This window comes from Sinocyclocheilus rhinocerous, unplaced genomic scaffold (assembly GCF_001515625.1).
Source record: "Sinocyclocheilus rhinocerous isolate Xijiao unplaced genomic scaffold, SAMN03320098_v1.1 scaffold437, whole genome shotgun sequence".
Lineage (NCBI taxonomy): Eukaryota > Metazoa > Chordata > Actinopteri > Cypriniformes > Cyprinidae > Sinocyclocheilus > Sinocyclocheilus rhinocerous.
The window spans coordinates 293,299-309,006 of NW_015633198.1; the positions used below are offsets into that span (position 1 = coordinate 293,299).

Here is a 15,708-nt window from a genome sequence, read left to right on the forward strand (position 1 = left end):
AAGAGTTCAAATGCCCAGAGCTGCCAGGGTGATGAGAGGCATTGCCGGTGTTACCATTTCCTGTTTCCTGTTTCCTCTTCCTGTCTGGTCCAGCCGAGTTATTTTAAACTGTAATTTTTCTTAATAATACTGTTTTTACAATCTAACAAATGCAGCCCTGGTGAGCATAAGAGACTTCATCAAAAACATTAAAACATAAAGATTCCAAACTTCAAAATGATAGCATTTGACTTCAGTGGTTTTGTCTGTACATTTGTACTTGTGACAAACGGGTGCAAAAATGACTAAACGCATGGAAAGATTGAGTCCAGCATTTATCTGTTTATTTTCTTATTTTATATGTATTTAATTATATTATATATTCATATATAGAAATCTAGCTATCTTACAATGCTTTCACAGAAGAAAACTGACAGACTGGATTATGGCAACACAACAATGACACTGAGTGAGCCACAGGCTGAACAATGAGAGCAGAACACCAACACCAAACAAAGATACGTCTTTTCTTCACTATTCATCTACAGCAGCTTTGATATCAAAACCGACCCGAGAAGAGTTCAAATGCCCAGAGCTGCCAGGGTGATGAGAGGCATTGCCGGTGTTACCATTTCCTGTTTCCTGTTTCCTCTTCCTGTCTGGTCCAGCGGTGCTTGCGGATGTACACTATTTTTTCAGTGGTTTTGTCTGTACATTTGTACTTGTGACAAACGGGTGCAAAAATGACTAAACGCATGGAAAGATTGAGTCCAGCATTTATCTGTTTATTTTCTTATTTTATATGTATTTAATTATATTATATATTCATATATAGAAATCTAGCTATCTTACAATGCTTTCACAGAAGAAAACTGACAGACTGGATTATGGCAACACAACAATGACACTGAGTGAGCCACAGGCTGAACAATGAGAGCAGAACACCAACACCAAACAAAGATACGTCTTTTCTTCACTATTCATCTACAGCAGCTTTGATATCAAAACCGACCCGAGAAGAGTTCAGATGCCCAGAGCTGCCAGGGTGATGAGAGGCATTGCCGGTGTTACCATTTCCTGTTTCCTGTTTCCTCTTCCTGTCTGGTCCAGCGGTGCTTGAGTATGCACACTATTTGCTTACTGCAGCTGAACACAGACGCAATAATTCTACAAGAACTTTCACTGAACAGACTTACCCAAAAGCAAAAACAATGATGATAGTCAGATAGATGCATGAAATCAGTTAGGGTGTGGCCTCAGCTATACATGCAGACATTATGACTTCACCGTGGATGGCTTTGAGTCCCATCAGCACCGGGGAGAAGCATGCACAATTCTTACAGTGATAAAACGCGTTATGTCCAACTCCTCTTTTGTCATTTAGCATCATCAAACACTGTGTCATTACTAAAAGCCCTACGAATCAGGACATATACACAGATGCACCACTACGCAGATCTAAAATCAGAAACATACTCTATTCAAGAATGCAAATGCTTGGCCAAGCCTGCGGTCTGATTGAATCTTGACGGTAACTAGCACTCTAGCGGGCAACAGTCGACTTCAAATGTCTGTGCTAATGAACCAAGTAGCTAGCTAGCTATAAATGTGTCAACAGCTGAACTAGCTTCAAATTGCTCGGCAAGATTCTCTTCAAACTGTTGCTCCATCATTGCGGTAGTCGACCTGGAAGAGAAAACTGACTGTAAAAAGACAGTGTGTCAGTGTCCACTGCATACAGCATCAGCGTGCCATGCGCGGTTTAACGCATTTTGTAACGCAGCCATCCACTGCATCAAGAAGCATTTGTGTTCACATGCTTACATAATGTTTCAGGCCTAAGAGTGGCTTCCTCTGCATTTAACTACAGATTTTAAGACAGAAAACTAACTATAAAAATACATCTACTCATTAAACATTCCTGTGTCTTTCTGCCAAAAAAGCTCAGATTAGCAGCTCGTTCCACATTCTTCCATTTCTTAGTTGGCGCTTTTTGCTGTTTCTTCTCTCCGAATTAGAAAGGATGCCAAACTGTGCTCTGTGTACTTCTTTTCTCGTTTGTTTGTGGGAACATCCCTTCATAATCTCCCCTTAGCAACACACAGCATTCATACGGGCCACAAGATATACCTCACTTCCTCTTCTCTGAAAGTATTAAAAGACCAACAAGGAACAATCACAAAACCAGTGAACGCGTCACTTATTGCACAGGCAGATTCATAAATCTAGAAACAAATTCAAGGTGCCTCTGTGCGCACACAAACCGCGTAATCGTACAAACTCTCGTAAGCATCTACAACGAAACCCCTCCAGTTTGTGTCAGCGAGTTGTGTGCGTTAGCATGAGCAGAGGCGCTTTACAGTACAATGACTTCTTAAGTATCTTCTACTTCTTAAGAACAAAGTATTCTTAAGTAACCCTTAAAGATGGGTGCTCAGGGGTGGACCTTGAAGGCCAAGAGCTGCTCAGAGTGCATGTTGTTGAGCGAGCGCAGGTCCGGCAGCTTGAGGAGCAGTTTAGTGAAGATGGCGATCTCGTTGGGGTGGTTCTTGGTGATCAAGCTGCGCAGCGCTCGAATCAGAGTTTCCTGAAGGGCCTCGACAGAGTAGATGTTCTCGAGCCCGGAGCGATCTATGGGGAACACAATTCATTTAACACAGTAAGTCAAGGCATCCTCTCAGATTAGGGCTGGGCGAGATGGCAAAAAATTGACCGTTGGCCGATTTTTTACGATTTTTAACTAGTCAAATTGAAAATGTAACAACAACATGATTCAAGTAACTTTTTCTTTATTAACCCTCTAGTTAAAGAAAGTGCACCACACATGAACTTGTCTACGTAAACAAATCATTTGTTAAATATCTTTGCAGAAAAGATGCATGAACTACAACTACATCTTGTACAAACTTGTCTTATACATATTATATGTTCAGAAATAATACGAGGAAAATGCTTTAAAAATTCTCAAAAGTCGAGGTAATTCAAATTCTAAATGACTGAAGGTATAACACCAGTAGACTATTATGAACTATAAAGCCCCGTCCACACCAAGCACGATAACTATAAAGATAACGATAAACATATAGTTCTAAAAATCGTTCTCAATATTAAAGAATAGCAGAGTCCACACCACAACTATAACGATAAAGGCACAGAGAAACGATATCGTTGGAATCACTTTCAAAACTTAGATTTTTCTCCAGCTGATGAACGATAAAAAAATTGACAGCCAATCAGAATCCATCCTGCTGTAACGAGCTTGAGAATTTAAAGCGACAGACGAGCGGGCGCTTAGAATAAACAGACGATATCGTTCGCTGGTATGGACGCTAATATCGTTATCTTTATAGTTATCGTCCTTGGTGTGAACGGGGCTTAAATGTTCTGTAAAAACAACAGCAGCTTCCAACCTGTCACCATGATGCAAACATGAAATATCAGACATACAGTAGTAGTTCTTCACAGGTTTTTTATTCGATTGCGCTGCTAGTTTTTTCTGTGTAAACATGGACGTGTTTGACTCTTGCGCTCGCGTCTCTTGTAGCGTCTCATGCATGAAACGGCAGTCTAAAAACACTGCGCTCAAGTTAAAGAAGTTCACTCTCATCTTCTTGCAGGTTTTTCCTATTCCACTGCCGCGTCGCATCTTTATCAACACAAAAGTGCAGAATGAGTGTGATATGAGCGTGAGCAGTTAATCACGTGCACCGACATGCGGCTGGATTGTTCTTTTCTCTTTACTGTTATCATTGGCATAGTTAAAGTGTCTAATTCTAACGTTTGGTAAAATTTCTATTCAAAATTCAAATCGTGGCAAAACATTAAATTCAAATTAATCAATAAAAATCTGAAAAATGGCCCAGCCCTATCTCAGATACAGAACTACGGTCTCATAATGGTATGGCAGTTAATACCTGCAGACACCAGCACTACAGCTGTGAAGAGGCTCATCTCCTCCTCACTGAGGTTCAGCGCTTGCAGCTTCTCGGTGAAGTCAAACATTGAGTTGAGGAGATCTCCAGCACCCATCGAGCGCAGCGCCTCCACGCTGTACTTCCGGCCGCTCAGAAATGTGACCGTGCGCTCCTTCACATTGAACAGGGATGTAAAGCGCACCACCAGCACCTACAGGCCAAACAAGAAACCAAACTAACTGAATTCTATTCGGTCAATTCACAGGACTCTCAATGATTTTAGTCAGTTTCATTCAGTGTAGGGCCAGAAATTAACTGTTCCATTAAGGGGCAATATTTGCCCGCTGGAATTGATTTTAAGGGGCATTTTTTTACATTCATGAGGGCAGTTTTTAAAATCACCCTATTATTATAATCGCCATGTTGTCTATAATGTCAAATACTTAAATTTACCCAATTACTTTAATCAATATTTTAAACAGTTGTCAATAACAATAGATAGGCTACAATTTAAAAAAAATCTAACTTATATACGTAAAAAGCAGGAGCTCATATGACAAAAATCACTATTGTAGATTATTGCTCTTTATATTGTAATAATGATTATTAATATTATCGATACAGAAAACAATATAAAAACATTTTTGTTTCGTATCTGTGTTTTGGGCACGCCACATTCTGGCTTCACAGACAAACATGTCGGCCCGTGACATTAGTCTAGTCTAGCACAAGTTATGCAAAAACTCCCGTTATAGTCACTGAATTTACGAAATTAATCTTTGGATATTTATGTATCTGCACTGTGTTGTTTATGATGAGGGAATTCGCGAGCATGCGCACAACACAGCTCCGGCGTTTCAACAGAACAAGTCCAACAGAAACGCGTGTGGTTGGTTATAAGGCTCAAAGCTGCACAAAACAGCACGTAAAAACAATCTGATGCAGTGTGAGTGGATCTAAATATAATTCCACGAATTTACACTTTGTATTCATTTTCACATTTCATTTTAATTGCAACAGCCTTAATACATTGTTTAATAGTGCTGGGACATTTTTTGCCCCTTCGTCTTGAATTTATGGGGCATTTTTGTTCATGCTGGTGGCATTTTTGCCACAAGTCCTCGTTAAAGTCTGACCCTGGTGTGGAGACTGTGTTGTATTTTGTTCATACCTCGAAGGTGCCGGCCTTCAGCAGGCTGACCTGGTCGTGCTGGGACAGCTCTTTGAATCCTGGGATGCGCTTTGCAAATTCCACCACCTCTCTGACGGCTGGGGTGAAGCTCATGGAGAACTCCTCCCAAATACTGTGACCCGACTTCTGAGGATCCACATAGGGCGATGTGTTCATGGGGCAAACCTGTGAATGAGAATCATGAGTACTTGTATAGACTCCCACTGACATTTCGGTATGGGTTCTCTGTGTAACTCACCAGGTGCATCCTGTTAACCCTTGCAAATGTTGGGACACTACAGCTGCCGTTGAAACGTGTTTCATTGTCATTATGAGCTCTCAGAGAGAGGTTCTGCAGAGACGGTCCAGCGGAGCTGCTGTTGGGCAGTCTGACAGGACAGCCCGAGTCTTCAGGCCCCTGAGGAGCACAGCCTGATGGGGGCGTTTGTTCACTCTCTGAGGATGCATTGCTCTGCTGCTTCCAGACCGCCTGAGTCTTCTCTGAGTAATGGCTGTAGTTGTTAGGGGCCTCTGAAGGCACGCTGCCCTGCTCCTGATTGTACATGAAGGTCTTCTGATGCGCTCTAGTGACTGTGCCGATGACCTCCTCCTCCCCGCTGTCAGTGGCGCTGGAGGAGTCTGAGCTGGTGCTTGTATCCATGGCGCTCAGCAGCTTGGGGTCGGGGCTGGATTCGGACCGGTGGCTCCTGGGGGAGGTGGAGGGGGAGCGGGAAGAAGGGCCGGAGCCGCTGTGCTCTGAAGCTGCTTCGCTGGCTGATGGCTGGCTGCCGTGGCTGTTGTTCATCATGTTGTTCATGGCATTCTGCATCTCAAGCAGCATGCGCTGCTTCTCTCGTTTGGGAATCCGTCCGAAACGCACAGCTGAGGAGCACAGACACGGTCAGGCTCCAACAGACTGAAACTTCTTGTCTGTCTTTCTATCTATCGTCTGTCTGTCTATCTTCTGTCTATCTTTTGTCTGTCTGTCTTCTGTCTGTCTATCTATCGTCTGTCTATCGTCTGTCTGTCTATCTTCTGTCTATCTGTCAGTCTGTCTGTCTATCATCTGTCTATCTATCTTCTGTCTGTCTATCTGTCGTCTGTCTGTCGTCTGTCTGTCTATCTGTCTGTCTGTCTGTCTATCATCTGTCTGTCTGTCTGTCTATCTATCTTCTGTCTGTCTGTCTATCTATCTTCTGTCTGTCTGTCTATCGTCTGTCTGTCAATCTATCGTCTGTCTGTCTGTCTGTCTATCTATCTATCTATCTATCATCTTATACATGTATCTGGCTCAAATGTTCATGCAAGATAACAGGCTTTATTTATTATTTTTTGGATCTGGGACACAATGCCAGCTGGAGCTCACCGTCTCTGGACATGCCCACGAGCAGACACTTCTTAAAGCGGCACTGTCTATCTATATTCTGTCTGTCTGCATGTCTATCTATATTATGTCTGTCTGTCTATCTATCGTCTGTCTATCTATATTCTGTCTGTCTGTCTATCTGCGTGACGGGACAGCTTTCGTTCTTAAGGCACTTCTTATACTGAATGTTCTGCTGAATGCTCCTCCTGAAGAAACCCTGCAGGTGGAAAAGTGAAAGAGACAGAGAGCGGTGTCAGGGTCACAGAGCCCACACCGAGAGTAACAGGTGTCGAGCCTCGGGTCGGTATGGAGAGCAGGTGTCCCGCTCAGGACTCAAGACACCCTTCTGTCATGGAGCTTTGCTCTGATAGTTAAACAGGCTGCTGGCTAGGAGACTTTTTAGTTATAAATAAAGCAAAGTGACATGTCCCTTCAGGACGATGCACAGGTAGATGTGACCTAGATGTGGCATGACAGCCATGTCACATTGGCCCCATTTAATTCAACAACAGTGACACCAGTGACAGTTTAACACAGAAACAGACACTATAAAAGTGCAATACGACCTTCACTGGGAAGTAAAGAAACCCCGAGCATACATGAGAGTGAAAAATACAAACTTTCAGACCACTTTCTGAGCTTTTGACTTACTTCTCTGTACCTCAGAAATAACAAAATGAAACCTCTAATTCTTATCATGAAATACTGAAATGTGGCTGCCGGCTCACACTAACACTTGACGTTTTCTCACCTTGCATCCCTCACAGGCGTGAACGCCATAGTGAAATCCTGACGCAACATCTCCACACACTTTACATAGCAGCACCAGCCCGTTAATCTCTGCAGGAGCAGAAATACAGAGGGTCAGATGAACAAGGAATGCTCTGCGCTCAGTTCGGCTTTCTCCTCAGCTGCCTTCTGTTTCCTCAAACAGCTAGAAAACCATTACTACATGATCAAGCACACATGGACAAATATCTTGCAGTGTTAACAAAAACTTCGCCTCATTACTATCAACATCATCACATTATTTTTATTATTCTGACCAATCTACAATCTGTTCCATTTTGAACTCCCTGACATATCAAACTGCATTATTTCTATTAAAAAAAAAAAAACAATAGGGGATGTAAATACATGTACATCAGGAAACATGAGAAAGCATATTTTATATACTACCAGTCAAAAGTTTTTTTTTAAGTTTTTTAAAAATAATTCTCTTCTCAACGAGCCTGCATTTATTTATTTGATGAAGTACAGCAAAAGCAGTAAAATTTTGAAATATTTTTACTATTCAAAATAACTGTTTTCTATTTGAATATCTTTCAAAATGTAATTTACTGAACTGTGATTTCAATGCTGAATTTTTTGCATCATTACTCGGGGCTCCAGACTAACTATTTTTACTAGGAGCACTGCAGCCCCTGACTGAAAATGTTTAGGAGCACAAGCAGAAAATTTAGGGGCACACCTTAAATCAGCCTGCAATGCAATCATTCACATACTTTCCCCATTTTAACTGTATTACTGACAAATGCTTTGATAAGAAATAGACTTAACTCATAGAAATTACAACGTGCAGTATTCTTTTAATTTCAGAGAGATATGGAAAAAATATATATGATTTGAAAAAAATACTATTGTTTTGTATTAATAAGTGCAGTTACTAATAATATTACATGTTCATATCTTGTTTATTTTATGTTTATACACATTTGACTGTTTGTTTTCAAAGCATTTTGTGATTTTTCTTACTTCATACAGCAAAACCTCTGTCAAAATCTGACTTCTTGATGATTTAATATTTGATAATAGCCTAGTGATTTTATAATTGTTATTTTATAATTTCAAAATATAAAGGAAAAAGTATAAATTAATGAGTAAGCCAATAAGTGCTCCTCTGCTGCCATCTACAGGTTATAATGGTGATTTGATGTATTTTTTTTTATTTTACATAAGCGTTTGTTCACCACAGTATATTTTGTTCATCCCATTAAAAATAACATTCAAATTGGATCATTTTGGAGCTTTAAAGTGCTGGCAACAGTTGTGTGAAATGCTTGTAAGTCATTGAAAATTGCTTGAATTTCTCTCTCAAAAGGCTGTACAAACCCTGAAATGTAGTAAACTGTTGTAAATATTGATAATAACAATAAATGTTTCCTGAGCAGCAAATCAGCATATTAGAATTATTTCTGAAAGATCATGTGACACTGAAGACTGGAGTAATGATGCTGAAAATTCAGCTTTGATCACAGAAATAAATTACATTTTACAATATATTCAAATAGAAAGCAGTTATTTTAAATAGTAAAAATATTTCACAATATTACTGCTTTTCCTGTATTTTGGATCAAATAAATGCAAGCTTGGTGAGCAGAAGAGAATTCTATAAAAACATTAAAAATATTACTGTTAAAAACTGGTAGTGTATATAATAATAATACTAATTATACGACATACTAATTATATACTAATTTACATTATGACAACATATATGTGAAAACGAGTAATATATATTCAAATAGTTCCATAAGATATGTCATATGTGTAGGTGATCAGTTGCAGAATGAAACACTCCACAGATGTCTTTATTTTGACTCAGATCAGTCTCTCACTTGTAATGCCGCTTTTGGCTGCGGAGGGCGACCGTGTCTTCCGTGGGCGGGACTGAGGGGCCACAGCGAGGGTCTCGCCCTGCTGGCCCTGCCCCGCGTGGGGTGGAGAGCAGGACTGATAGCTGCTGCTGGAGGAGTCGCTGTGGCACGACTCGGGACTGGAGGCCGAGCTCGCGGAGCTAATGTAAGCTATCACTCCACCTGCTGGATGACACACAGAAGAGCAACTCATTATTTTCCAAATCAGGTGGATCCTAATATGCAGATATAAATTCTAAAGCATATGAGAATGAGACATGGCCTAGAGGTTGATTCCAGCTTTTTCATGCATCTGCTGACAATTGTCTTTATCATTAATAATAGAAAACAAATATATAAACAGTAAATGCAGTCCATATAGGTGGATATTTACTGATGAAATTACAAAGGTTTTCTTTGCCCCCGTGTCTTATTTCAAGCAGCAGCCGGTCTTATTGTCAGAAAGTGGACCAGGCTGTATGTGCTCTGTCTGTACGGGTTGACCTGATTTCTGCTGCCCTACTCTCAATGGTTAGGTAACACCGTTACATAATACCTCTTTCAGGGTGTAGCCCTTACCAGCAAACAATACGACTCTAATGCAATACTGAAAACCAACAAACAGCTTTTTTTCGAACATTAATGTGCCATATATATATATATATGTGTGTATGTTGATTGGGACACTTTTTCCAATTCATCTCAATGGCAAAAAGTGTCCCAATCACCCTGAATTCACCCCTATATACCCGTGTAATATTTGATTTTTAAATATGGCATTATTCTTTACAAAGAAAAAAAAACGTCGTGCCGCTGAGCTGTTGATTGACGTGTCCTTAGCCCCGCCCCCACGGGTACTAGGCATGTCTTGTTGGGAGCGTAAAAAAGCCAAAAAGTGGGTCAGACTTGGCCGCCTCACGTGTATCAGCAGCTGCAGACGCGTCCATACTGCCATGCAAATTATACAACACGCACGTCACGCCTTCTCTCGACCAATCAGAGCAGACGCACAGGACGCGTAAACACAGACGCACATGGCTAGGCTGAGCGGTCCATGTGAGTCGGGAGACTGTAACCCACAATCTAGGGCATAACAACACAAGCCTGGCGCTGTTAACCTAGTTACAGTTCTCCTGCTGCAAATAAAGCAATAAAAGCCCAAACCACACCTCAATGCGCAGTAAACATTCACAGCATCACGTGCAACTACACGTTTCGGTGGCATTTATTAAAATAAGACTACACTGAAGATATCACCGCTTATACAGTCATATTCAAAGATAAGTGTAAAGCAGACTGATCTTACCAGCCTTTGTGAAATCCATGTCCTCCGACAGCTTAGAGCCGCAGTCAGCTGTGTGTTTGTGCCGTTTTCACTCAGTTTGCAGCAACTCTAGTCGCTGTGTGATCCGAGTATAACCACACACTACCTGAGGAACATTTCTAACTAAACCTACCAGATAATCTCAACCAATTAGCGCCGTGTTGCTTGAGAAAAAGAAGAAGCAAAAATCAAAACCTCAGGTGTCTTATAAAAATAATAGTAAATACACACGTCGGTTTTAGTTGAAATAATTAGACTCGTCCAAACTCTATAATAAAAACCGCACCGGCTAAAGAGGCTAGACCGGAGGGGTTCTGCGTCTAGTAAAGCGTCTGTGAGAGCTCAGCAGTGGAGACTGAGATGTGAATAAACGCAGAGTGGGAGTGCGCGTCTGCAGATCACGTGACCGGCTCCGCCCCCAGCTGCATTATAACCCACTGACACACTTCCACTGCTGCTGCGGGGCCTCAGCCCGGTGACCCCAAACACGGTTCCGTGGTCAGTAGCCTTTTTAAAGGGGTCATATGATGTTGCTAAAAAGAACATTATTTTGTGTATTTGGTGTAATGAAATGTGTTTATGCTGTTTAAAGTAAAAAAAAAAACACATTATTTTCCACATACTGTAGATTATTGTTTCTCCTCTATGCCCCGCCTTTCTGAAACGCGTCGATTTTTACAAAGCTCATCGGTCTGAAAAGCGAGGTGTGCTCTGATTGGCCAGCTATCCAGTGCGTTGTGATTGGCCGAATACCTCAAGCGTGCTTAGGGCCGCATTAGGACCTCAATGGGCCCCGGGGCTATGACTTACTGCAGGGCCCCCCGTCACAATAATGATTAACATAGGATTTTTATCCAATCAAAGTTTCATAATTCTTGTTACCAATTCCACTATCTCAAAATAAAAAAAATTTAATAAAAAAATACTAGCCTATGTAAAAACAAACTTACATAGAACAAAGAAATTGACCTACAAACACTTAAAGCACTGAATAAGAAATATATTGTATAAAATAAATAGACTAGAAATAGACTGAATAGTCTTCACTGTATAAATTCAATATACATTATTTTACAAAAGCGATTCGGTCAAGGACAGTGAGTGATTTTCTTTCTAATGTTTAATTTACATTATTGACACAAATGGCAAGAGCAGCTATATTAGGCTGCTTTGGAGGAATAGTTCACCCAAAAATTAAAATTATATTGTTGTTGTTCTAAACCTGAATGAGTTTCATTCTGCTGTTGAATGCAAACGTTGATGGGGCGACACGGAATGAAAAAGTTTTTTAGGAGTCGCGGCAGTAGAGGCGGCGCAACTATAACGACATGTGGATAATCCCGCCCACTCTAAAGCGGTACTAAACTGCAGTGGAAACGCAAACCGAGCCGTGCCGTGCCGTACTCAGGGCCGCATTAAGACCTCAATGGGCCCCGGGGCTATGACTTACTGCAGGGCCCCCCGTCACAATAATGATATAGCTTAACATAGGATTTTTATCCAATCAAAGTTTCATAATTCTTGTTACCAATTCCAATATCTCAACAAAAAAAAATACTAGCCTATGTAAAAACAAACTTACTGAAGACAAGTAAACAGTCATGAATTACAATAGAACAAAGAAATTGACCTACAAACACTTAAAGCACTGAATAAGAAATATATTGTATAAAATAAATAGACTAGAAATAGACTGAATAGTCTTCACTGTATAAATTCAATATACATCATTTTACAAAAGCGATTCGGTCAAGGACAGTGAGTGATTTTCTTTCTAATGTTTAATTTACATTATTGACACAAATGGCAAGAGCAGCTATATTACGCTGCTTTGGAGGAATAGTTCACCCAAAAATTAAAGTTATGTAGTTGTTGTTCTAAACCTGAATTAGTTTCATTCTGCTGTTGAATGCAAACGTATGTATTTGGAACAATAGCCTACTGGTAACCAAACAGTGTCTGTGCCCCCATGACTTCCATAGTACGGAGAGAGAGAAAAAAACAGGAGTCAACAGGGACCAGAAACTTTCTGGTGGTTACGAATATTCTTCAAAATATCTTCTTTTATGTTGAGGAGAACAACGAAATTCATACAGGTTCAGAACAACTTGAAACTGAGTAAATGATGACAGTATTTAATTTTTTGGGTGAATATCCCTTTAAAATCTCATCATATAATGCCAGGATCGCATAATAGCCAACTAGTGCACATGCTTTATCTTTAACGAATTGGTGGGTTTTTGTTAAATGTGAGCCAAAATCATCACAATTAAAAGAACCAAAGACTTAAACTACTTCAGTCTGTGTGCATTGAATTTATTTAATACACGAGTTTCACAATTTGAGTTGAATTACTGAAATAAATGAACTTTTCCATAACATTCTAATTTATTGAGATGCACCTGTATTTGGAACAATAGCCTGCTGGTAACCAAACAGTGTCTGTGCCCCCATGACTTCCATAGTATGGAGGGGAAAAAAACACTATTGGAGTCAACAGAGACCAGAAACTTTCTGGTGGTTACCCAAGTGTCAGAAACCGTCTTAACGCGTGCATTTGCCAAAATGAATTCTGTCCCACTGCTTAATGTCCCTGAACAGTTAAATTAGTTTTTAAACCAAAATGCTTAAAATGCTTTGCTCAAACACAAAAAGCACTATACATCTATCAAGTTAATAATCATTTCCATTTGCGGTTCCACAACTCCCACTCCATCATCAGCTTTAGTCAAATAAACTAGCTGTGGATTTTAGTGACTTCCCCTCTCTCTTCATGTTTTTCTCTCACTATTTTTTTTTTATTAGAATAGTTGACATTTTTACTTATCGAAGATTGCTCTTTGCATGACCGTTTCTAGATTACACCAGAATAGTGTTTGCAGCGCACCCCAAGTCAGAGACATTTACGCTTCTATTGAGGCATGAAGTAGCATAAATCTTTTGGTAGCCTTTTGGGGTGATCCACAAAAATAAATAAAAATAATACTGAATATACATGTAATACACTAGGATATATATTTTTTTTACATTTAGCAGACGTTTATTCAAGTCTCGGTTAGCCTAATACAGTGTAGCAAGGTTATTATTATTATATATGTGACCCTGGACCACAAAACCAGTCATAAGGGTAAATTTTTCAAAATTGAGATTTATACATCTGAAAGCTGCATAAATAATATCCTTTCCATTGATGTATGGTTTGTTAGGATCGGACAATATTTGGCTGAGATACAACTATTTGAAAATCTGGAATCTGAGGGTGCAAAAAAATCTAAATATTGAGAAAATCGCCTTTAAAGTTGTCCAAATGAAGTTCTTAGCAATGCATATTACAAATCAAAAACAATTTTTCAAAATTGGGATTTATACATCATCTGAAAGCTGAATAAATGAGCTTTCCATTGATGTATGGTTTGTTAGGATAGGACAATATTTTGAGATACAACTATTTGAAAATCTGGAATCTGAGGGTGCAAAAAAATCTAAATATTGAGAAAATCATCTTTAAAGTTGTTCAAATGAAGTTCTTAGCAATGCATATAACTAATCAATTGATCTATTTACGGTAGGAAATTTACAAAATATCTTCACGGAACATGATCTTTACTTCATATCCTAATGATTTTTGGCATAAAAGAAAAATGGATCATTTTGACCCATACAATGTATTTTTGGCTATTGCTACAAATATACCCCAGCGACTTAAGACTGCTTTTGTGCTCCAGGGTCACATATAGTGAAGTACATATGCAGTCTAAACATCTCAACCTCAAAGCCCAAAGAGAACAAGGGGAAACTACATGGTGTATATCATAATAACACATGCTGCTCATTCCAGCCGGTGAGTAAATACCTGCCTTTTCCTGCTCATCTACAAGCTCGCAATAAAGACACACCATGTGAGCATACAAAGGTACTTTATTTGAGTGAATGTACAGTTGCAGCATGCTGTGTTTAGCGGTAACGGTGCAGCTGCAGGGTGTTGCGTCTCTTCCAGGCCGCGTGCCGAGAGCCGCCGATGGTGAGGTGGAACTTGTGGCCCTTGCCCAAACCACGGCTCTTCTTGCCGGCAGACGTGAGCCCGCGCATTTCCCTGTGCTTGTGCACAGCCTTGGTGATCCACTGCGTGTCGGGGTTGCGTCTGATGGCTTTGTGGAAGGTGTCGATGAGGATCACTTCGAAGAACTTGTATGTGGAGTCTTCACCCACCCAGTAAGAGCTGAGCACCCGCAGACCTCCACAGTGACGGCCCGCACGCTCCTGAAAACACACGAGCAGCACGGATTAGAACCACACCAGAACACCTGAACATGAAATGCATGAGGACACGTGAACAAATGCACATGTCATTTTATGCAATTGGTTCCATTTATGAACATGCATGAGATAATTAATTAGGCAGAGGTGAGAAACTTCACCTAGACATCAAATAGTGCATACTGAAGCCATGGGGAATGGTCAAAATAAAACCATGTAAGACATGTGGTGACATCTGAATGCAGCAGAACAGAGTCTTGAGGACATACACGTTTAGGATGGAGAGGCAACATGGGAGAAAGCCAGTGCAGGGGGACCTCATTTAATTTCAGGGCTGTCAGTTTAACGCGTTAATTAGTTATGAAAAAATAACGTGATTAAAATATTTTAACGCAGTTAACGCACTGGCCCCGCCCCCAGACCCGTGCATCATCTTACATTTCATACAGTGGACTGCTGACGAATATGATGCAGGGCAACAACTCCATACATGCAGTTATGCCCTAAAAATTCAAGATATTGGTGCAAAAAAATGCCTCTGTTTTTGTCTCATTTATATCACATGAAAAGCGATATCACACGAGTGCAAATGTGATTTTATACAACAGTTCAGTAAATAAGTTAATATTGTGCTATATTTTAAACACAATTTTGCCAACGAAAATATTACCTAACAGCCACAGCAGAACTGTTGTGCGTCTCTGAGCAACACAGCGGTGTTTAGTTTCTGAGTGAATCCGAGTTTTGAACGAATCGTGTGAATCAATGATTCAGTAGCCCGTTCATAGAGCGAGTCGTTTACTGAATTCCTGAATGAATCAGCCGTTTGAACGAATCGACTCATGAAGACATTTACCGCCACCTGCTGGTTATTTTAGTTTCTTCTTTAGAGTACCATTACATTTATTTAAAGGGGTCATATGATGCTGCTAAAAAGAACATTATTTGGTGCATTTGGTGTAATGAAATGTGTTTATGCGGTTTAAGGTTCAAAAAACACATTATTTTCCACATACTGTACATTATTGTTTCGCCTCTATGCCCCGCCTTTCTGAAACGCG

The 15,708-nt window shown here is 40.2% G+C and overlaps 2 protein-coding genes across 2 annotated transcripts in view; both read right to left on the reverse strand.

Annotated features, from left to right (window-relative positions):
- Positions 1-679: 679 nt before the first annotated feature.
- LOC107743928 (nuclear receptor subfamily 1 group D member 2-like) lies at positions 680-10,778 on the reverse strand. The gene is made up of 9 exons (XM_016557383.1): positions 10,373-10,778; positions 9,049-9,252; positions 7,182-7,270; positions 6,579-6,647; positions 6,431-6,488; positions 5,324-5,946; positions 5,065-5,250; positions 3,894-4,104; positions 680-2,610 (listed from the first exon to the last, which is right to left on the reverse strand). Exons 1-9 carry the CDS (start codon positions 10,389-10,391, stop codon positions 2,414-2,416), a joined length of 1,656 nt encoding a protein of 551 aa, XP_016412869.1. The 5' UTR covers positions 10,392-10,778; the 3' UTR covers positions 680-2,413.
- Positions 10,779-14,290: 3,512 nt separating this feature from the next.
- Positions 14,291-15,708, reverse strand: part of LOC107743926 (60S ribosomal protein L15) — a 7,752-nt gene continuing 6,334 nt past the window's right edge. Inside the window, exon 4 of the mRNA XM_016557380.1 lies at positions 14,291-14,650. Coding sequence (XP_016412866.1) covers positions 14,345-14,650 — 306 coding nt within the window. The 3' untranslated portion in view covers positions 14,291-14,344. The remainder of the gene's footprint in view (positions 14,651-15,708) is intronic.